The 24,310-nt window shown below is 38.6% G+C and overlaps 1 protein-coding gene across 2 annotated transcripts in view; it reads left to right on the forward strand.

Annotated features, from left to right (window-relative positions):
• The first annotated feature begins 1,198 nt into the window (after positions 1–1,198).
• Positions 1,199–24,310, forward strand: part of STAT4 (signal transducer and activator of transcription 4) — a 105,147-nt gene continuing 82,035 nt past the window's right edge. For both annotated transcript variants that reach the window (XM_036254679.1, XM_036254678.1), the window contains exons 1-3: positions 1,199–1,304; positions 3,714–3,842; positions 5,412–5,556. In XM_036254679.1, coding sequence (XP_036110572.1) covers positions 3,715–3,842; positions 5,412–5,556 — 273 coding nt within the window. In that variant the 5' untranslated portion in view covers positions 1,199–1,304; position 3,714. The remainder of the gene's footprint in view (positions 1,305–3,713; positions 3,843–5,411; positions 5,557–24,310) is intronic.

The following is a 24,310-nucleotide window of genomic DNA, read 5'->3' on the forward strand; positions in this document are numbered from 1 at the left end:
CTGTAGGTTATGGATTGGTCTGAATTAGGCATTTTTCTTCATATGGGGACACAGCAGCCTCAGTTCCTGAAAAACACCCAGTGGGCAAGCAGCCAGGACCAATCCTACCTGACCAGTGAAATTAGATTGATGTCCAGAGTGAGACTTTTGGGTTGATTGGCTCATTTTTTCCAAAGGGAGGGACATGGATGATCTATTTAAGAACATGATAATAATGTCACCTGGAAGAGGAGGAGAATCCTGCGGCTGCCAATGCATGATGGCAGGGTCAGGGCAAGCCATGAAGCAGGCGTTTAACCTGGGTATTGCTCTAGGCATGTGCATGAGCAGACTAGGCCGTGCTGTCCAATGCTTTTAGTCTACCTTCCTTTATTTTTGCCTTCAATTTCATGAACATTTGTGGAACCCTTGCTGTATGTCAGGGCATTAACAATTTAGCTCTGAGGATATGAAATGACAAGGCCACTAAAGAGGGAGCTGAAACACCTGGACTCTCATCTAGGCTCATGGGCTAAGTCAATGTGTAACTCCAGTCACCTCCTTGGGCCTCAGGCTCTTCAGATATGAATGAGGAGTTAGAACCAGATGAGACCAAGGCTCTCTCCAGCCCTGTGATTCCAGAAGGGGTGTGCATCACAGAGGGAGAAGAGCATCCACATCAACTAGGTTCAGGGCTACTGGGGGGAGGAGGATGCCGGCCAGTGGGGGCAGGTTTCAGTGGCTTGCACAGGAACTGGCCCACACCTTTGGGTGAAGCTGTCCTCTTCCCAGGGAGCAAACCCTGCTGAATCAGAGCACAATGGAGTCTATGAGTTTGGTGTTTTGATCCTGCCTATCCACCCCTTCCATCCCAGAGGCTGGCTCACCTGGGAGAATTGAGTCTGAAAGGAACAAGCCAGGAAGCCAGGAATTTAGCTCCAGGCAAGTAAGCCTGCCAGGGGGTCCAGATGGTCTGGGGAAACCGCTGAAGAAATGAGTCTGTGTAGCCCCCACCCACCCACCTCCCCTTAACTACCTTGGGCCCCTGCAGTTACAGGGGGCTGGTGGTAATGAGAGGGCACCCGGTCAAGGGGCTTCAACCCAACTGTTTCTGCTTTTTTAGCGTTTCTAGAAGAGAGAGTGGGTGGGACCGACCCAAGTAAAGTCCCAGAGACGCCAACACTGACGCACAGGAAAGCCTCAAGTGGGAGGAGAAATGCAAATCCCCTGCCGACGACGGCGTCGGCGGCTCGGTCCGGTAACAGTGAAGGGTGACTCTGGCTCTGGACTTGAGCACCGCCTGGGACCTGGGCTGACAGAGCCAGGTAAGTCGGCAGACCATTCCTCGTGCTGCTTTTTCGGAGAAGCACCGGCCAGAAAATGCTTATGCAGGGTGCTGCTGAGGTTTTGCTGTTTACTTGGTGTTTTGACAGTTAACTTCATTTTAACTTGTCTAAGGATGGGTGATTTTAGAAAGAAACGTCTGACTCCATGATTCAGAGATGCGCAGGGGCGCAGGTCTCTGGGCCTGCGCTCTGCCCCTGGGATCTGAACCGTGGGTGGGACAGTTGTGGCTGGGGCGGGGGTGTGTCCTCGCCAAGTGCTGAAAGTGAGCCCCTCTTCACTTTCTTAGCCAGCTTCTGTGAGTTATGTCTGACATTAGATTGCATACCTGGGTTTCAGAAAAAAGCCCACAGCTAAGATAACCTGTAAATGTGGCTTTGATGAGAGCAAGAGCTATTTTAGGGCAAATCATCTGCTTTGCAAGCTCTGGGTCGCAGAGCCGATAAGGCTCCTCGATAGTGGAGGAAAAGGCTCCTTTATATAGATCTTTTAGGGCCAGGCATTCAAAGAGAATAGACAGAAACTCAGACTTCAAAAGAAATGTTCCATAGTGTTCTTGGAATGAGGAATTAACCCTTTAGAGAGTAAAAGTATAGACAGGTACTGAATGATATCTGAAGGTACTTCTAAAGACTGCAACAGAGTAGAATGTCCTATGAATACAGGGGCGGGGGGGGGGGAGTAGGTTGAATTAGCAGCCATCATTACCTAATAGATAGATTATAAATAAGAATATGAAATAATAAGACAATACAAATAAATACAACAATAATTAATAAATAAATACTAATACAAGAATAACTATGTGTTTCATGTACTCAACCTATTTTTGCCTACCCCTGTTTATACCTTAATCCTTTCCTTTTTCAGCACTGAGCTCAGCTCTCTGGAAGGTGGACTAGGGTTCTAAGAGTGATCTAACTTGAGGATAGATTCAGTTCAGTTTAGTCTATTAGAAAACAGACTTTCATCCATATCAGATTTAACAATAGTAGCAGTTACAGTTGTAATGCTATTTTCAGCCCATGTTCTCTCTTGTCATTAACTAGGCTAAATTGATGGGATATAGCAGGACAATGTCAACAGTAACATGGGAGCAAATGGTCAGATTTTGTGTGGAATGTATATACACCCCGCATTTGGAAAGAGAGTTGTGTCTGGTGTTAGGAGACTTCAGGTCAGTTTGTAAAGCTGTGCCCCTTGGGCAGGAGTCATTTCTGACCTTCAGATGTTTTTCATTTTTAAAATTGGGGTAATACCTGCCCTATTCACACAACATCAGGAGGGCTAGTCCTTCCATTTAACAAGCACTTACTGAGGACTCACAATATACCTGGAACTGCCGTGTGCGAGAGTCTTCAGATTAGACAGTGGTATGCCGTTGCTTTCTTTTAACAAAACATTGACAGTACTTTTCTTCTATACGTTTAAATCAGGAAGAGGGTACCCCAAGATGGTTTCATTTGAAACCTGAAAAATAGATATATGAAATATATAAAATTTATTACCATAAATGTTCTGTAGACAAAAGTAAACTTTAACTTACCAATGAGATAGATTGAAATACTATAGTGATTAATTACATAAAACTTTTTTTCTTTGATCTGGAATTGCTGACAAAACAATAAAAATTTGACTTTTGAAACAGTAAAATTCTGTAACTTCAAGGAGACGTCAAACTAATTTCCCTGAGTTAGGAAATACTTCTAAAGTGGCCAGAGTGGGGTTTTATGAGGGAAAAACATAACTTGTGTTTTATGACAGATTGTCAAATGCGTATCAAGGGTGGTTTCTTCTTCAAGTAACTTGAGGGTGTAACCACTTTCAGATGCACATCAGAGACTAATTAAAAGTAGGCTTTGAAAGCTTTGCCCAGCCATAGTGGATCATCACAAAGAGAAATAATAATATATATATTCCTCACATATAAAGCCTTAAGAGGGTCTTTGGAGGTATTGTTGAGTATGCTATTTAAGTTGCTCTAAGTCTAATAGTATAGAGGGAGCAAGAGACGGGGAAGGAGCTTGCTGACAATACAAATTGGTGTAGACAGACAGGGATGGGGTAGGGAGAGGGGTGTTGAAAGGAAACGAAAGCTTTCTGGAGAAGGCTGAGCAAGAGTTCCTGTTAGGCTAAGAAGGAGGTGGTTTGGGGCCAGAGGGAGAATCCTGTTTCCTTCATTATGGATGACTTACAGAAAAGTTTAGAGTTGCTTTATCTTTGAATTGAAAGCATTTTCTCATTTAGTTGAGTGACTATTTTTAAAAAGTAATTTTTCTTCAGTTCCCTAATGGACAACATTGTCTTTATTTGAAATCTAAGAAAAGAATAAGATGTACTATAGTTACTAACATTGTTTTTAAACTCTAATTTTATCCCTTGTTTTATAGCATGTCTCAGTGGAATCAAGTCCAACAGTTAGAAATCAAATTTTTGGAGCAAGTAGATCAATTCTATGATGACAACTTTCCTATGGAAATCCGGCATCTGCTGGCCCAGTGGATTGAACATCAGGACTGGTAGGATCAATTTCACCTAGAGGTTGATGTACAAATGCTTTATACTCTATCCATATGGATTTATTCTATGGTTCACTCTTCACTCAGTAGGTGCATTCTTTTCAGATAAAAAACTTTTTCAAAGTTTTGGAAAACATTTTTAAAGAAGAAGATTCATTGTTCTTTCTGGTTTCATCTATTGTAGATGAAAACTTGATGGTGCTAGTGCTTTGTTTTCCTGTAAGCCAAAACCCTAACAATTTTCTAAATATTAAAAAGCCAAGAAGTAAATTGATTGTTAATATCAATTTTCCATCACAGACTCAATGTAAACAAATATTTTTCTTAGTATATTTTACATTCTTTAAAACTCTATTCACATTGTACAACTTTAAAATTTTCTTTTGTTTTAAACATTTGTCTATTTTTTTTTATTTTGGTAAAATATATATAACATAAAATTTACCCTTTGAACTATTTCTAGGCATACAGTTGAATGGCATCAAGTACATTCACATTGTTGTGCAACTATCACCACCATCCATCTCCGGAACTTTTTCATCTTCCCGAACTGAAATTTTACACTCATTAAACAATAATTCCTCATTCTCTCCACCCTAGCCCCTGGCAACCACCATTCTATTTTCTGTCTCCATGAATTTGACTATTCTAGGTACTTCATATAAGTAAAAGGACAATATTTGTCCTTTGGTGACTGACTGATTTCCCCTAGTATATTTTTTTCGCAATTCATTCATGTAGCATGTATCAGAATTAACTCCCTTTTAAAGGTTGAATAATATTCATATATTTATATAAAATAATATTCATATATATAATCACATTTTGTTTATATGTCACATTTGTTTATAGACATTTGAATTGTCTCTATCTTTGGGCTATTGTGAATAAAGTTGCAATGAACCTTGGTGTACTAATATCTGTTCAAGTCACTGCTTTCAGTTTCTTTGGGTATCTACCCAGAAGAGGAATTGCTGTATATAACTCTATATTTATATTCTGAGGAATCTTCATCCATGTTTGTCATAGTGGCTGCACCATTTTACAATCCCACCAGCAGTCACAGGGGGCCCAGTGGCTCCCCATCTTCACCGATGCTTATTTTGTGTTTTCCATAACTACATCCTAATATATGTAAAGTAGTGTCTTCTTGTTTTGTTTTGTTTTAATTTTTTTCCTTTGTTGATTTGAGAGAAAGTGAGAAGGAGAGAGAGACAGAAACATTGATGAGAGAGAACATCGATTGGCCGCCTCCTGCACGCCCTGCACTGGGGATCGGGCCCACAACCTGGGCATGTGTCCTGACCAGGAATTGAACTGGCAACCTTTTGGTGCATGGGTCAACACTCAGCCACTGAGCCACACTGGCCGGGCTTCTTGGGTTTTGATTTGCATTTCTCTAATGATTAGTGGTGTTGAATATCTTTTCATATGTACAATTTAATTCTAAAAAATCTTTAAATGCTTATCACTGTGAAATAGATTTATCACTTTAAAATTAGTGTGGTAAAAAGGTAGAGATGTTACTTAGTTGTTTCTGTATAATAACACTTTTTTTTTTTCTTTTAGGGAGGTGGCTTCTAACAATGAAACCATGGCAACAATTCTTCTTCAAAACTTGTTAATACAACTGGATGACCAGTTAGGTCGCGTTTCCAAAGAGAAAAACCTGCTCTTGATTCACAATCTAAAAAGAATTAGGAAAGTCCTTCAGGTGAGAATGCATTCTACTTTTCCAAAATATTTGGATTTTTAGGTCCTAAATTCATTTTACAAAAATTAAATCTGTACCTCTATATTATTTTCAAACCATATTTAATAAGATAAAATCTGAATTCTCTTACTATTTTACCTTTTGTGCTCAATGTTTTGTTTGTTTTTCATGAGATTTTGAATCTAAAATGCACTGTCAGTAGGGAGAGCATGCGTGATTTACATGCGACTGTGTGATAGTTATGATCACATCTGACAATGCTGGAACAGGGATTTGAAAGATGTGGCTATCTACCAGTCCTCCCCTACCTCTGTCTCTTACGTAACATATAAAGTTAGTATTGTTCTCATTAATAGATGGAGGCTTCATGGTTGTATGTGCTTTCTTGATTTGGTTTAAATCTCACCTCCTTCACAAATATTCTTTGTCATACTCGCCCCGTGTTTCAAAGGTTTACCCAGGCAAAGCCCATCTCTGTGTTCCTGAAGCACCTGAACACAGCTGTATCGTGGTATTTAATATATTGTACATGAGTGTTATTTCTGTGTTTGTCTTCTTCCTCAAGCTGCAAGTTCCTTGAGGCAGGGACTTTAGTATTCAGCTTTGAATTTCCAGCACTCACCACAAGGCTGGACATATGGTAGATGTGTAATATGTATTGATTAAGGATGGATGAATGAAGGAATGAATGAACGAATGAAGGAATGAATAAATGAATGAAGTGAATCAGGGATCTAAATAATTAAGGGCAGGCTAAACCGAGTTAACCACAGAGATGCTAACATAAAAAACATGGACTACTGTAATATTTCCCGAGTGCCTATACAGGATGTTAGACACGTGTGCCATTTCTCAGTGAAGCATTCTTAGAATCCCCAACTAACACCGGATATATTTTTAGAAAATTTTACCTAGGCTATAAAAGAAATGTGCTTGAAGTTACCAACATTTGTAAGACGGACATATATGTTGTTTTTTCTTATTATTGTTTGGGTTGCACTGAGCCAACTTTGCCCTTTTAATCCCCTACAAATTTATAAGATACTTTGGCAGGGGCTTGAAAAATAGTTTGTTGCTAACAAAACAGTCTTTCATAGCATAAAACAAATGGTCTCTTATAGAAATAAAACATTTAACCTTGGCTTCATTAGCTTAGTGCTCTAATCAATAAACCTAAACCAGGTTGGCGTACCACTTCCTACAAGACAAAGTGGCCGCTGCCTGTTTTTGTATGGACCATGACTGAGAATGATTTTTACATGTTTAAGTGGTTGAAAAAATAAAAATAGATAAAACAAATAAAATAAAATACACTTATAACATGAAAATTATATGAAATTAAAATTTCTGCATCTTAGTGGAATCCGGCCATTCTCCTTTAACAACTCATTGGCTATGGCTGCTTTTTCACTACAACCGCTGAGGTGAGTAGTGACAGAAACTGTAATGCCTCCAAAACCTAAAATTAAAATGTGTATGTGTGTGTGAAATTGGCCTTGTCCTTTATGGGAAAGTGTGCTGACTTCTGGCCTAGAAGTGAAGGTCCTACACTTTGCTAGCGGGGCCAAGATGGGTAAAATGGATGGTGCATGGTGTTTGAAAATTCTGACTCTCAAAATGTTACCTTGGACAAATCACTTAATCTTTCTGAATTCCCTTGTCTTTTTATGTAAATGAGAATGGTTGCTACTTAGCTTTTAAAATTGTAAGGAAGACTGGGGCTTTTATTCTGGAAAAAAAAATTGACTTTCAATAAATTGTTCTTGCTGATAGGGAAAATAGCAGGACTTCTTAGTGTAAATGAGGGCAAGTGGACAGCCCACCTTTTTTTCTGGGTGAGTATCAGAATACCAGTGAGCTGGAGAGCCCGCAGTAAGTCCCAGTCCCATTCAGCTCCTCCCAGTCTCATTTTAGCTCAAACAGAAACTCTTCTGCTTTTGTCACGGGCCCTTTGGCATTTTGTGTCTGTAGACCTTTCCCAACAAACTGCCCCAGAAAAATAGATCTGCTCCTTGTTCCCAAACACCCCAAGCTTACTCTTAAATGGGCCCGAGCCTGAGTCCATAATGGTCCCATGGCCAGGAATGCTCTGCCATCCCTCTTTCTCCAATCCCGTTCCCATTCATCCCTCGAGGGTTAGCCCTATTCTCAGCCTTCACAGAGCACAGGTTGCAAAACAACCAGCATCTCAGCCTTGCGGGTTGTGCCTAAGCAGGTCGCGAACTCTTTGAGGGTAAAAGCCTGACCTCCTTTTGTTACCCGCCCTCCTCCCTCTAGTACCTAGTACGGTTCTACTGCCAACTGGGAACTCAAAAAATAGTTTGGTTAGTTAAGATATGTTGAATTGACAGGAATACTTACTGTTTCTTTCTTGTGCTTCTGCACATTTCATTTTATAAATTATACTTACTGAGTATTTATATTAATTGAGTACACAATAGAAAATAATAATAATGAACATCGTCAACTATGGCCTTACACCTAAACAAACTTGCATTTTATGTTTCTTATTAGTCTGGCATATATATGCCCATGTTTTCATTATTTGTTTTGTGTGTGTGTGTGTGTGTGTGTGTGTGTGTGTGTGTGTGTGTTTTAATAAATCTATTTGATACAACGCAATCTCCACCCCTCCCAAAAGGAGAAGAAATACTATCAAAAGATTGACACTGTGCTTATCTGGTCTAAGCATTTTTAACCTCTGAAATTTTTTTTTAAATCCTTATTGTTGAAAGTATTATACATGTTCCTTCATCCTCTGGAATTTTAAATATAATCTATTTCAATTGTCATAGCAAAAAAAACAAACAGTATGGTACTAGGAGAATGAAGCTGGTCTAAGGTAGACTTTTTTTAGTTTTTTTAGTTTTTATAGGACTGAAGTCTCCAAGATCAATATATAAATTTACCATTTTATATCACACCTACTTACAGTAAGACATTAGAATGTCTTCTTATAAAAGATAAATGAAACAAAACCACTAAACCAAGATAAAGGCAAGCTCCGAGAAGGGAAGCTGTGAGTACTGATGTCCAGCTAGCCTTAGCCCCTTTAAGGGAAGGCAGCCTGAGGTCAAGGTCAGGAGCAATGACTGCAGGTTGAATCCTGGCTCTGTGACTTACTTTCTGTGTGTCCCAGGGAAAGATATTTACACCCTCTGGCCAAAAGCTGTTTTTTGCTAAAAATAAAGATCTGCCACAGATATTTTAAGAATGCTTTGACCTGCTCTTGAAAATTTTTTTTAAAAAAAAACCCATAGACTTTATTTTTTAGAGCCATTTTAGTTTTAAGAAAACTTGAGCAGAAAGTATAGAAAGTTCTCATATACTCCCTCTCCACCCCCCTCTCCTCAGTTTCCACTATTATTTTATTTATTTATTTATTTTTTATCCTCACTTGAGGACATTTTTCCATTTTTTGTTCAGATAGAGTGGGAGGGAGAGAGAGGAAGAGAGAGAGAGAGAAACATCGATGTGAAGGGACACATCAAGTGGCTGCCACCCGCACGACCAACCAGGGCCAGGGACAAACTGCAACCGAGGTACGTGCCCTTAGCGGGAACCGAACCCAGGTCTCTCTGTACCGCAGGCCGACGCTCTAACCGCTGAGCCAAACCGGCCAGGGCTCCACTATTATTATCATGCTGCATTGATGTAGTACATTTGTTATAACTGATGAACCTACTGGGATGCATTACAATAGTCCCCAGTATCACTTTCTGTGGTTCAGTTACCTGTAGTCAACCAAAAATATTACATAGAAAATTCCAGAAATGAACAATTCATAAGTTTTAAATTGTGTGCCTGCCATTCTCAGTAGCATAGTGAAACCTTGAAGGTCCTCCTCCAACCTGCTCCAGACGTAAATCCTCCCTTTGTCTGGCGTCTCCATGCTGGGCACGCTGCCCGCCCTGCCCGGGTTCATCACGTAGGCCCAGCTTGGTTACCTGTTCCAGCTCCACTGTCGCAGCATCGCAGTGCCTGTGTTCTAGTGGACCTTATTTTACTAAACAATTGCCCCAAGCACAAGCATAGTGATGGTGGCAATTTGGACATGCCAAGGAGAAGCCGTAAAGTGCTTCCTTTAAATGAAAAGGTGAGTACAACAATATGTTATTTTGTGCGAAAGAGATCACCTTCACCTAACTTTTAATTACAGTATATTGTTATCATTGTTCTATTTTATTATTAGTTATTGCTGTTAGTCTCTTTCTGTGCCTAATTCATAAGTTAAATGTTATAGGTATGTACGTCAAGGAAAAAGCAGAGTACAAACATTGTCGATTTACGATGGTCCAACTTAGGATTTTTTGATGCAGGATATGCATTCAGTATAAATTGTACTTCAAATTTTGAATTTCAATCTTTTCCTGGGCAAGCAACATGCAGTGCAATACTCACTTGTGATGCTGAGCAGTGGTAGGCAGCCGCAGCCTCCGGTCAGCCACGCGATCACAAGGGGCAACAATGGATCCTCTACAGTGTATTCATTGTATTAGATGATTTTGTCCAACTGTAGGCCAATGTAAGTGTTTGGAGCACGTTTAAGGTAGGCTAGACTAAGTTATGATGGTCCGTAGGTTAGGTATAAAATGCATTTTTGATTTATGATATTTTCATCTTACAGTTGTATATGTAGGGTTCAGTCCTATCTGTGATTTCAGGCATCTACCAGAGGGTCTTAGAACATATTCCCTCACAGATAAGTGGAGACTACTGCATTACAATTTGTTTATCCATTTTTGGCAAGTATGAATAAAGTTGACATTAATGTTTATGTGCAGATTTTGTGTGGACATGAGTTTATAACCCATTTGTGTAAGTGCCGAATACCTTGATTGCTGGATCTTTGTTCTTGGACTTCTTATTTATTGCAAACCTCTTTTTCTTATTCACCTTCCTCTCTGTTTCTCAGTCTGTTTGGGCTACTATAACAAAAATACAATTTATGGGTGGGTTTGAAACAACAGGCATTGATTTCTCACAGTTCAGGATGCTGGGAAGTTAGAGATCACAGCACTGGCAGATTTGATGTCTGGTTTAGCTTTTTTGTTGTTAAATAGCTGTCTTTTCACTGTGACTTCACATGGTGGAAGGGTGGGGGAAGGGAGCTCTTTGGGGTCTCCTTTATAAGAACACTGTTCCCATTCATGAGGTCTCTGTCCTCATGACCCTCATGGCCCAATCACCTCCCAGAAGCTCTACCTCCTAATATCATTACATTATGGGGTAGAATTTCAACATATGCATTTGGGGAAACATACATGCTCAGTCTATAATAACCTTTCTCTCTATCTTTCTCCCTCAAATAAAATAACAACAACAAATAAATGGGTGCATATTCATAATAGAATTTGAAGCAATACAGAAAAAATGCAAAGAAAATGTAAAATAACCCAAAATTCTACCTAGATAGAATCATAGTAGTATTTAATGAGTGTCATTCCATATATCTATACATATACTATATGCAGTTAGAAGGTCAACACTGATACTCAGTAGCTCCCAGTGTCTTTGAAGCCTCCTGTGTTCCTTCTTGAATTCCACTCTGCACTGTCTTCACACAGAGTAACCACTAGTCTAAATTTTTCTTTTTATCAGCCTCTCTCTTTTTGTTAGTTTTACCACATATATTGGCATCCCTAGAAAATATGGTACATAGGTTTGCAAGTTACCAAACCTCACATAAAAGGTATCACACTATGTTTATTCTTCACCACTTGCTTTCTTCATACAATGTAGTTCCTGAGATACATCCCTGTTGATGTGTGTAGCAGTTTTTTCATTTTCATTGCTACATAGGGTTCCATTGTGTGAATAAATCACAGTTTATCCATGTTACTGATGATGGGCACTTGAATTTCCGGTATTTCTTTGCTGTTTCAAACAATGTTGGTCTGAATAGTCTTGTGTGTGCTCCCTGGTGTACATGTGCATGAAATTCTCTAGGATAAATACCCAGGGCTGGAAATGCTGAATAGTGGAGTGTGTGTATCTTTAACTGTACTAGATGATGGCAAAATTGTTTTCCAAAATAGTTATGCCAGTTTAGATTCTCCCAGTAGAGTGACAGTTCTGGCTCTGTATCTTTGCCCCACATGTGTTATGATCATATATCATGTACAAATCTGGGGCGTATGCATCTTATTTCTTCAGTTCAATTCTTTGTTTTTTTTCTAATTTCTTTATTCAAGTGCTTACTTCATTTATCCTCAGCCTTTTTTTTTTTTTAAACAAATGAATTTAACTCTGTATATTTTTGAGAGGTACTTTTATATACTTTAATATGTAGTGCTGTCATTGTTCATATCTAAATAGCCCATAATCTGAGCTTGACATCTATTTCTAGTGAGGTAAACTTAAAAACAGTTCCACTAAAAACACAGAGAATTTCTAGAGAAACTATAACAGACTTTTAAATGCACAAATACGCTTATCACAAATTAAAAGGAATTTTTTACAATAAAAATAATTTTAACTATAAAACAGAATTGTAAGTAGAAGCTGACATGGAGGCTGTCATACATTCTTAGATTCTAGAAATACAGGTCCCAAACATGATCAATAAAAAGAAACTACAAAGAGAAACAAAATATCCTGAAAGTAGCAAAAGATAACAAATATATTCCCCACACAAAAATGAGCAATAAACTGAAAGCCAAATTTAAAACATTAAAGCTAAATAAAACTAGAATGGTTTCTTCACAGAGCTGGAGTACAACATCTATCATCCTAAAATTCTATACACAGCTAAACTGTTATACAAAATTGAAGATTCATCACAAAGATACCCTCATGGAAGGAACTACTAAAGGAAACCAAACACATGTTAAATATGCATGGGGAAATTTCAGAATACCACTACATCAAGTGAAAATAAGTACATAAATAATTGAAAGCACAAAATAAATTAGAGGAAAATCAAACATCTGTTAAATGGAAAAATTTCAACGATTATAAAACAAATTGTAGATTTCACCAGGATGCATCTAAAACATGAAATAAAAGATGTTGACATCAGAGAAGTGAGCTGGGCTGCCTGGTAAAGAAGCCTGTGAACCCAGGTAGGGAATCTGAGAATTATTCTGAGAGTGATGGGAAGCCACTGAGAAATTTGAGCAAGGCTGTGACACGAGCTGATTTGTTTTAAAAAGCTCACTCTGGCTGACAAATGAACTTTTGTTAGTTAATAAGGAATCAGGGAGATCTGTTAGAAAACTCCATTGATTTTTTTAGAGCAATATATTGAAACCTTTTTCTATTTCTGTGGATTAATCGCCTCGCCTAAACTTCCAGAAGTTTTTGCTTTATATATTTGTTCCTATATTATTGTGGTGACTTAAGCTTTTAAAAGATCGATATAAAACATCCTTCTTTTACTCAGTTACAATTTTGTCATCTTTGTAATTTTATTGTGTGGCGTTCTTTTTTGTTACCACTTACTAACTGGCAAATGAATCCATCTCTTCATTTTCATACTTTTGGTGTCACTTTGTATTAACTCTTTTATAAATATCACATAGCAAGTTTTCTTATTTGGTGAACAAGTATTTAATGAGCCTTAAGCATTAGGAATACAATTGAAGGAGTTACGAAGCTTACAGTCTAAAGAATTCACACCTATGTTTTTGTTTTTAACTTATAGGAACTTCTGTGGCTGTTCCTCAAATATTAGTGTTGGGGAAGTAAGGAGAAACAGGCATCAACAAACTTGTCTGATAATAGAAAAAAAAAATCTCCATCTATTCGAAGACTGTGTTCAGGGTTTGGGTGTTAACTCTGTGGTTAGTTACCCACTACCTGCGGAACGTTTTTCACAGACCTGGGTAATGACTGTCAGTGAGAGTTTTGAACTTGGTGGATGAGGGGGCGAGCGCAAGTGTAACCCACACCGCACGTGGTCTGTCCTCTGCACCCGGTGGCCCCTTTCTCAGAGGGCACTTGGTTTGCCTGAACAAAACTCCATGTTGGAGCTGAAAGCTCCTCAAAAGTTGAGCCAGTGGTGGGTTCCTTCTTGTATAGTCTGTAAAAATTCTTTTGTTGGTTCTGGGTATCTGGTGAAGTGAGATTTTTAACATGACAAGTTGGAGGGGTCAAAACACATTTTTGCCCCCTGGCCGGTTTGGCTCAGCGGTTGGAGCGTCGGCCTGCGGTACGGAGAGACCCGGGTTCCGTTTCTGCTAAGGGCACGTACCTCGGTTGCAGTTTGTCCCCAGCCCTGGTTGGTCGTGCGGGTGGCAGCCACTCGATGTGTTCCTTTCACATCGATGTTTCTCTCTCTCTGTGTTCCTCTCTCTCCCTCCCACTCTACCTGAACAAAAAATGAAAAAATGTCCTCGGGTGAGGATAAAAAAAGACAAAACAAAACACATTTTTGCAATACCAGGGGTTGGGGGGAAGCTGCCTTAACTATGGAGCCACACTGAATCTGCCAGATCTTATTCTCGAACTCATGCTGCGTTCTCAAGTCACTCCCTTTCTTCCCCTCTGCACACATGGAGAAACGCAAAGAGGTGACCTCAGTCTGCGACCTGGTGTAGCTGTTCTGTGTTAACTCTTTAACAGTAGAATGGAGGGGTCAGTGTATCTGGTCATTCTGCTGCACAGCCAGTTTGTCATTCAATCCAGTTATTTCCAGAAGTCCCCAACACGCACCCCCGGAATCTGTTTTCCTCTGATGCCAACATCACAATATGCAGGCTCAGAAACCTGCATATTGTGTCATTTAAGATGAAATGCAAATTAGTTGTCAAGCTTTTGTTTGCTGCACATTTAGGCTAGCCAGCAGAAGGTGGAGGGTGTACAGCGTAGTTCCTTGTCCAGTGCCCGTGACACGAGACTGGAAGTCCAGGAAGATCAACTCAAGGTTCCACCCACCTGAAATTGCATTCATGGACTGCGACGTGCATATTCTTCTAAGCCTTGATCGTATCCAAGCATGCCTGGATTGCTCTCCCTCAATGTTAAGTCTTCTCTCACAGTTTATTACTTAAGTCTGTAAGGATTTGTCCTTTTCCTGAATTCTGATTCTTGTTGAAGGGTATGTCAGAGCCTGGTTGACCTTCAGCACTCTGTTATTACAATCATCTGATTGGCTACTTTGGTCCAGAACATAGTGCTGTCACTCCCAGCTGCTGAGTAGGCTTCTAAATACACATGAGGGCCCTGGCCGGTCTGGCTCAGCGGTTAGAGCATTGGCCTGCTGTCTGGAGAGACCCGGGTTCAGTTCCCGCTAAGGGCACATACCTCGGTTGCAGTTTGTCCCCGGCCCTGGTTGGGTCGTGTGGGTGGCGACCACTCGATGTGTCCCTTTCAGATCGATGTATCTCTCTTTCTCTCTCCCTCCCTATCTGAACAAAGTATCAAAAAATGTCCTCGGGTGAGGATAAAAATTTAAAAAATAAATAAATACACATGAGGTACAGGTGGTCAAGAACTACATTGGTGCCTAAAAAATGAGAAGACCCTTCTGTGTCTCTGTGGATTCAAGAACTTGCCTATTTTCTATCATTTATCTGTGATCTTGATCTCAGTAAAAAAATACAGGAATAGAAAATAAGCAGTACCATATCACACTTCTTTAAAAAAACTAGCTGCTTTTCATACTTACCAGGTTATCATAACTTATTTTAGTCAAGATTTATTTTGGAAAAAAAAAAAAATGAGTATCTCATTGGTTCTCTATAGCTCAGCACTCATCAATTCACCATATCTCCTCTTTTAAATTCTTCAATTTCTTTCCTTGAGTAATAAAAAGTCTTCCTAGCCCTGGCCAGTTTGGCTCAGCAGTTAGAGTGTTGACCCACAGACCAAAGAGTTGCAGGTTCGACTCTCAGTCAAGGGCACATACTTCAGTTGCAGGTTCGATCCCCAGCCCTGGTCAGGGTTGTATGGGAGACAACCAATCAATGTGTCTCTTTCACATCAATATTTCTCTGTCTCTCTCTCCCCTCCCTTCCTCCCTTCCTCCTTCCCACTCTATCCACTCTATCTGAAAATCACTGAAAAAATATCCTCTGGTGAGGATTAAAAAAAAAGTCTTTCCAGAGAAAGAGGTAGAGATAGAGACAGAGATAAGACAGGCAGAGATACAGATAGGGAGTTCACGTCGACTGTGGAGGACAGTGTGGCCGAGGTGAAAATGGGGGCATGGAGACCTGTTTGAACACCATTGCAATAGCTTAAGGGAAAGGAAATCGGATACAGAGATAGGCAATGGCAATAAGGATGTAAAATGTGCTGGGGTTGTGAGATAATTTAGTAAAAGAATTGACACGTAAATGAATGAATCGATATGAAATGTGTGAGAGAGCGAGAAATGAGAGATGACTTGATGGTTTTAGTTTGGACTATTACATAGATATTAATGCATAATGAAGGTTAGGTCTGGAAAGGGAAGTGGGGCAACAAGATGAGTCTGATAAATTCTAGGTGGAATGTGGTAGGAAGCTAATGGGAAGTTACTGGAACTAATATGCTTATATGCTTGCCTGTGAGCTCTTTAGGCACATTCATCATTGCATCCCCAGTACTAGGGGCTCAGTGTCTTGTTTAATAAATGAGAAGTTGAGCTAACATTGAAGTGTGGATACGACCTTAGTGCAGCAAGTATCCCTAACAACTGAGCACAGGTCAGGTCAATATTGCAAATGCAGTTTAGAGCACATAAGTGCAATTTAGATGATACATTTTTTCTTGCTGAAATTGGTGATTGCTAAGGATGAAGGGAATTGGCTTTGGGAAGAAGTGTTTTTAGAATGTATGGCACATATGAGAGAAGGTCAGTCTTGATGGGATCAGAAGCAGGAAGAGCTGAGAAAACTGTTTGGAGGGAGGAAGGAGACACTAATATTCTGGAACCCTGGAGAAAATGTGCTAACTTGTGTGAGGAGAGAGGATTGAAATGAAAGGGAGCCAGAGACATATGTCCTAGAACTTGCCTTCACCTGGGAATGGAGAGGTGGTCTGACTGAACCAATACCAACTCCTCAGGAGCTCAGTCGAGAACTTTGACTCTGAATTCCAGGAGTCCAAACAATGTAAGTTCTTCACACAGTGAAACAGAGTACCATGACAAAGTGATTGTTAGGGATTCACTTAGAAATTGCACAGGAGGGTGTCTGCTACCCCTTGGCATATACAGTAAACCGAAAGAGATATAGATGAGGGTCTAATTTTGTGTCAGATATTTTACTATAGTGTGCTTAGAGCAAAATGCATCACATTTTTTAAAAGCCTTTTTATTGAATATAATATACATATAGAACACAATCTTAACTGTACAACTTATTGCAGTAAGTATCCCTAACAAAACTGAGCACATGTCAGGTCGTTATTGCAAATGCAATAAATTATTTTTTATGTTCTCCATATAACTGCCACCAGCTCAAGATGTAGAATGTTTGTTGCACCCAAAAAATTCTCCCGCAGTCAACGACACTGGCAAAGATGACTATTGTATCCTGGTGGATTTGTTTCGGCTGTTTTAAAGTTCATACAAATGAACTTTTACAGAATTATTTTTTAGGGTTAGACTTTTTCACTCTACAGTATAAGTTTTACTTATTTTGTTGTTTGTTGCTATAGTTTGATTTATCTTTTATTACAGCTTAGTATTCCACTGTATGAATGTACCACGATGTATTTGTTTGTTCTTTTGTGGATGGAAACAGACTATTTCCAGTTCTTGCACATTAGGAATATAGCTGCTATGAACATTTTTGTTTGTATCTTTTAGTAGATGTATGTACTGATTTCTTTTGAGTATATTTTCTGAGGTTAGAATTAGATAATAGATACTACAGATGTCTGGATTCAGGAGATGCTGTCACACGGCTTTCCCCAGGGGTTGTACTAACGTACTGCCACAGAAGTGTGTGAGAGTTAAGTTATTCTGTTTCCTCCCCAGTACATGCTATTATCAGTCTCTTTTTTTTTGTCTTTTTAATAATATTTTTAAAAATTAATTTATTTTTGTTACAGATGTTTCTTCTCTTTCCCCCATTGACACCCTCCTCCAGCGCTCCCCCTCCCCCCAGCATTGTTGTCTCTGTCCATTGGTTATGCTTATATGCATAAGTTCTTTGGTTTATCTTTTCCCTCCCTCAGCCGCCCTCCTCTGAGGTTTGTCAGTCTTTTTTAAATTTTAGTGTGTTTATAGTGGTATCTTATTATAATTTTAACTGCATTCTCCTAAAAATGAACAATGTTGAGAATCTTATCCTTGGTAGACATTTTGATATCCCCTTTTTATTTATTTATTTTTTTTATCTTCACTCGAGGACATTTTTGCATTTATCTTTAGATAAAGTGGGAGGGAGAGAGGGGGAGAAGAGAATGAGAAACATCTATGTGAGAGAGACACAGACTGTTTGCCATCCACACAACCCCAACCGGGGCCAGGGACAAACTGCAACCAAGGTACATGCCCCTAGCGGGAACCGAACCTGGGACTCTTTAGTCCGCAGACCAGTGCTCTAACCATTGAGCCAAACTGGCCAGAGCTTGATATCCCCTTTTTAAAGTGACTTGTTTTGACCATTTTAAAATTGTTTTGTTGGTCATTGTATTATTGGTTTGTGGTTCTTTATATGTTCTGAATATGACCTTTGTCCAATGTACCTGCTAAAATATCTTCTCCCACACTGTGGCTTACCTTTTCAGTCTCGTCTAAATAATGTCTTATGATAAACAAAAGTTATTAATTTTAACAAGGTCCCATTTTTCAATCTTTTAAAAAATCGTTGCTGCTCTTTGTGTTCTGTTTAAGAAATCTTTGCTTGTCCTAGATCATAAAAAATGTTCTTCTAGGTTTCTTCTGAGACCTTTATTGTTTTAACCTTTCACACTTAAGACTATGATCCGTATGGAATTGATTTGTGTGTCTGGTGTGAGGTAGGGGTTAGGGAGATGTTTTTTGTAGGGATATCCAATGAACTCAGAATCATTTTTGACTTGTATTTATGTGAGTCTCTAGTACATTAACCTATTGGTCTCTCCATGCACCTATACAACATTGCAGCTAATTTGTGTGTGTACGCAATAAGTCCCGGTCTATGATAGTAAATGTCCACAAATTTTGTTTTTCAGAATTGTCTTGATTTTTTTTATCCTTTGAATTTTCATGTAAATATTAATACTAGATTATCAATTTCCACAAATAAACCTGCTGAGATTTTCATTGAAATTATTGAATAGATCATTTGGGGAAAAATTGGCATCTTGATAATGTTGAGTCTTCCAATCCATCAGCATAAAACATCCATTTAAAACAAAAATTAATAGCTTTGACTACACTTTGCAACATGTGATACATTGTCATTTCCCCCCCTCCACTTCCCTCCCCCTTCCTTACCTCTTTCCTTTGCTTTGCCTACTACATTTATTTTATTATCAATGGGTTAATGGGTCATAACCTGCAGTTGTAAAAACACTGTTCTAGGTTATGCCTAGAAAGGGAAGTTGCTGGCATATGAGCATTGTCTGCATTAGCAGATATGACCACAGGATTCTCTAAAGCAGTTTAATTTATTTATTTTTTTGGCCAGCAGTGTAAAAGAGTTCTAGTTTTAGTGCCTCTTTATCAATACATGCGTTTTCACTCTTAATTTTTACCAAGTTACAGTTGTGAAATAGATATATCATTATTGTTGAATTTCTCTGATTACTATTCAAATGGAGCTACTCCTCATGTTTATGGCTTAATAAGGTATTTTTGTGTAGATTAGGAATATAATTTTTATTTTCTACCCAAACAACCAATTATTCCAGCACCTGATATTGAATAATCCAGAATAACCCCATTAATGTTTTTCTTCACTCTATTTCTTGCCCCACTTTACCTCCCTCCACCCTGCCTCCCTCCCTCCTAGGTCTTCACCACATTATTGTCTATGTCCCAGGGCTATGCACATATGTATATATATATATTCTGTGGTTGATCCCTTCCCGTCCTCCCCTCTGAGATTTGTCAGTCTGTTCCCTGCTTCCATGTCTCTGGATCTATTTTGTTTGTCAGTTTATTTTGTTCTTTAGATTCCACATGTATGTGAAATCATGTGATACTTGTCTTTCTCTGACTGTCTTATTTCACCTAGAGTAATACTTTCCAGGTCCATCCACGCCGTCTCAGAGGGTAAGAGTTCCCTCTCTATTACAGCCATGTAAGTGTTCCATTGTGTAAATGTTCCACAGCTTTTTTTATCCATTCATCTACTGATGGGCACTTAGGCTGTTTCCAGATCTTGGCTATTGTAAATAATGCTGCTATAAACGTAGGGGTGCATATGTTCTTTCTGATTGGTGTTTCGGGATTCATATGATATGTACCCAGAAGCCCACTAATTTTTTTTTTTTATCCTCACCCGAGGACATTTTTACTTTTATCTTCAGATAGAGCAGAAGGGAGAGGGGAAGAAAGAGAGAGAGAGAAACGTCGATGTGAGAGAGACACATCGAGGGTTGCCACCCACACAACCCCAACCGGGGCCAAGGACAAACTGCAACCGAGTTATGTGCCCTTAGTGGGAACTGAACCCTGGGACTTCTGGTCCACGGGCTGACTCTCTAACCACTGAGCCAAACCGGCCAGGGCTCAATGCAGTATTATTAACTATAGTTATCATGTTATATATTATATCTATTGGCTTCTTTAGTCTACATAACTACAACTTTGTAGCCTTTGACCGACATCTCCTCACTTCCCCTCATCCCTGAGATTCTGGTAACCACAAAAACATTCATTTATTTGGTCTTTAATTTGATTCGGCAATGTTTTATGATGTTTTTATGGAGGTCTTTCACATCTGATGGGCATATCATAATTTAACCAGTTGTGTGGAAATGGGCACACAGTTTACAATTTTTACTCCATTACCTCTTTCTAAGCACAATGAAATTTAAAACCTCACATCTAACTTTTGTTTGTCATTTCTAAGTGCTTAATCATCATTCTTAACTTCTATAAGTGGCATCTCACACCACTCCTACATTTTCATCTACAAGCAAGGGGTCAAAGGGCAGAGAAGGGCCCACCATGGCATACCACTCTGTGGTTTTTAAAACCACAACTAAACCACTTCAACCTGTTGACTGTTACTCAAAATCTCTAAGAAGATATTGCATGAACGAACTTCATAGCCTTTCCAAAGTCTTACCAACATGTTCATCAGGAAGTGTGTTCTTTTGTTGCTCTGCTATAATTTAAACTCATTTTCTCATCATTCATGTCAGTGAACAAACAAACTTGTTATTGAATGGAAGAACATCTGGTTCTTACTTTAAAAAAAAAACAGTTTTCCATGCATTATAAAACAGAAACTGTGCTTTTGAAACTATTAATTTCCCAGGTCTATAACCCTTTCTAGCTCTATGTATAGGTCCTAATTTCCAACCTTGCTAATCAATTAAACATGTACTTGTTGGTAAACTGCTCTATACAAGACCTTTTAATAAGCATGTGAACCACTTTGGTTTCGGGTCTTCTCTCGTAGGTAGCCAACTTTCATAAGTTATTAAGCCTCAAACCACACGAATCAAAAGCCATGTAGGTGGTTTATCTCAGAGTTTCTGTAGGTTATATCTTTTTGCTAATTAGCTTAATATCATACTGATTTTTAAAGAACTTTCTTATTACAAAGGTGATGATCAGAGAAAGACAAGTATCACGTGATCTCACTTATTTGTGGAATGTAATGAACCAAAAAATAACGTGATGAACAAAATAGACCCGTAGAAGTAGGGTTCAGAATGACAAACTTCAGAGGAGGGGCTGGGAGGGAGGGAAGAGATAAACCAAAGAACTTATGCATATAAGCATAACCAATGGACATAGGCAACAATGCTGGGGGTGGGGGACAGGAACGGGAGGAGGGTGTCAATGGGAGAAAAAGGAGAAACTTCTGTAACAAAAATTAATTAGTTAAATCAATAAAAACAAAGTTTAGAGAACTTAGATGAGTAAAAAGGAAAAAAAGGCATCTGTAATTCCATCTTTAACTAATAACTTCTGTTAACAGTATAGTATATTTCTACTCATATATATATTTAACTTATTTAAAAATTGTTATTATCTTATAATTTTCTTCCTTAGCTTACTATATTCACTTAAATAATCAACCAACCATGGAATGGCATTCCATGACTTTAAATATTTTTTAGCATCTTTTGTATTAAACTATTAATTGGACATTTATAACTTTTTTTCAACTTTTCACCAACATAAACAAGTGAAGTAAGCATACTGATTTTTAAAACTTTATTTATAATTATTCTGTTAGGATAGTGGGTATTAACTTCATGCATCAAAGTCTCTTGCAGAGTTGTTTTTAATTTAATACCCACTGTGACAATAATGATTATAGTAGTTACTCTATTAAATAAACTATTAAACAATAGGATTTTATTTATCATGCACATAACAGTCTAATGTTGATTATTATGTAGATAAGTGGGTGGCTTTCCTTTGCATTATGATTCAAGAATCCAAGTTTCTTCCATAACATGACTCAGCTTTTCCACAGGGGCCTGGATATCTTTGGAGACAATAGGAGCTAGAGAAAGAGCATGAAGTCATAGCCACATCTAAGATTCATTGGCTTAGAAATGACACAATATATCTGCATTCCGTTAGCAAGAACTAGTTACATGTCTCCTGCACCATACAAGGAACCCTAGGAAATGTCATCTCTAGATAGATTGCCACTTCTACTTCCAAGGACATCCTGTCAGCAAGAATTTTGGTAGGCAGTTAGGTATGTCTGTCCCATTTGGTTAAACCATTTTGGAAAGTGCTTTGTCAATATCAAAGTTTAATGTGACTCAGCAATTCCATATCTGAATATTTATCCTACAGAAATTTTCATTCAGGTAGGAGAAGGATATCTATACAAGAATGTTATTGTCTTTTTCCATCTTTACATGTCCATCTGTAAATGTCTACAATGATAAAATAAATTGAGTTATTTTCTTGCATGCTATATAACTATTAAAATATTAGAACTGGCCCTGGCTAGTTTTGCTCAGTGGTTAGGGAGTAGGAACTTGGACCAAAGAGTCTCAGGCTCATCCCTGGTCCCCAGTTCGGTTGTGTGGGAGGTAACCAATCCATGTTTCTCTCTTATACTGATGTTTCTCTCTCTCTCTCTCTGCCCCTCCCTTTCACTCTACCTAAAAGGAAAAAAAAATCAATAGAAAAATATCATTGGGTGAGGATTTATACACACACATACACACACACGTGTGTGTGTGTGTGTGTGTGTATATATATATATATATAAATATATATATATACATATGATCTAAATATACAGAAGTGGAAAGATGACTATAATATATGTTACTGAACGAAAAACAAAAAACAAAAAACCCACAAAGCAACATGTCTAGTGTGATTACCCACAAAGACTGAGGGGAGAAAGTGGAGGGTGGTGATCTCACCAATTTTAAACTTTTCTATTACTTGACATTTTTAAAAAAGCCCAAAATATATAAGAATTTTCAAAGTTCAGATTCCCAGACCTCACCTGAAATCTATAGAATCAGAATCTCCAGGGAGTGGGGCCCAGAAATCTGTAGTTCATAAAAGCTTCACAAGTGATTCTGATAAATTACCAAGGTTGAGAGCACAATCTTAGGATACATGTTATTACGATGTCAAAAGGTATGAAAAATATTACGGCTTTTGATAAGAATCGCCAAATTGTCCTTTAGTAATGTACCAATTCCCATTCCCACTAGCAGTGTGTATAAGCCCAGTCCACTATCAGCCCTGCATGGTGCAGTGTTTTAATCTTTGCCAGTTTGATAAATGAAAAACTGTATGTCTGATTTATGTCAACAGAAGTGCTAGTTTGTTGCATTTAGTTGTCTTTCGGGGACATTCTGTCCCATCTGTCTTCCTCTTAAATTGTGTAGATAAATTCTCTTAAGTTAATGTTTCATTATACAAATCACTTGGGGAACTTGTTAAAAATGTCGATTTCTAGTCCCCCACTTCTATTTTTGATTGAGCAGGTCAAAGATGATGTTTGGGAATATGAGTAGGAGGAGTCAGATTCAGAGTTTACAAGGAAGAGATACACCCCAAGAGGAAGTATCAGAAGAAAAATAAGCAATGGTGAATTTACAATATGGGTATTTTGCATCTCTAGAATACAACTTTTGCTCATGACTTGCCATGCCCTCTGCCCAGGATGCAGGTTCCCCTTTCCTCCCATCATCCATCACGTTCCAGCCCAAGTCCTCTCTCTGTGTTATTAAAATCCACATTGATTTCCCCTTCCTCTGCACTGCCACAGCTCTTATTGTCCAAATATCTCATCCCAACACTTTATTACATGCTGTAATTACTTTAGATAGATGAGAATTGATGTACAGTAACAAAGATGTAGTCTAATGAAAGTTGTAGAAGTATTATTTCAGTACAAGAAGAAATGCCCCAGGATAGCCTGGAAAATAATCCTGCAACAAATTACCTTTGTGTTGACAGTAAATTGAAACAATGGCGACTCTACAGAAGGTGAAATTTGGAGTCAGACAGCCTTAAAGAATTAGAAACGAGTGCTTCTCTATCAAAACAAACTGGCACTTTTTATCTCCCAAACTGGAAAAGATTGAAAATCCTTGATACCTCTCAGGGCTAATTGCGGACTGAGCAGCCTGGTGATATTATGATCAGACAAGTTTGGGAAAGAGTGCCCCTCAGTCAGTGTTCTCAACATTGTCTACTTATTTGAAGCATCAGAGATATATTTAA

The sequence above is a fragment of the Molossus molossus genome, unplaced genomic scaffold (genome assembly GCF_014108415.1).
Source record: "Molossus molossus isolate mMolMol1 unplaced genomic scaffold, mMolMol1.p scaffold_m16_p_11, whole genome shotgun sequence".
In the NCBI taxonomy this organism is placed as follows: Eukaryota; Metazoa; Chordata; class Mammalia; order Chiroptera; family Molossidae; genus Molossus; species Molossus molossus.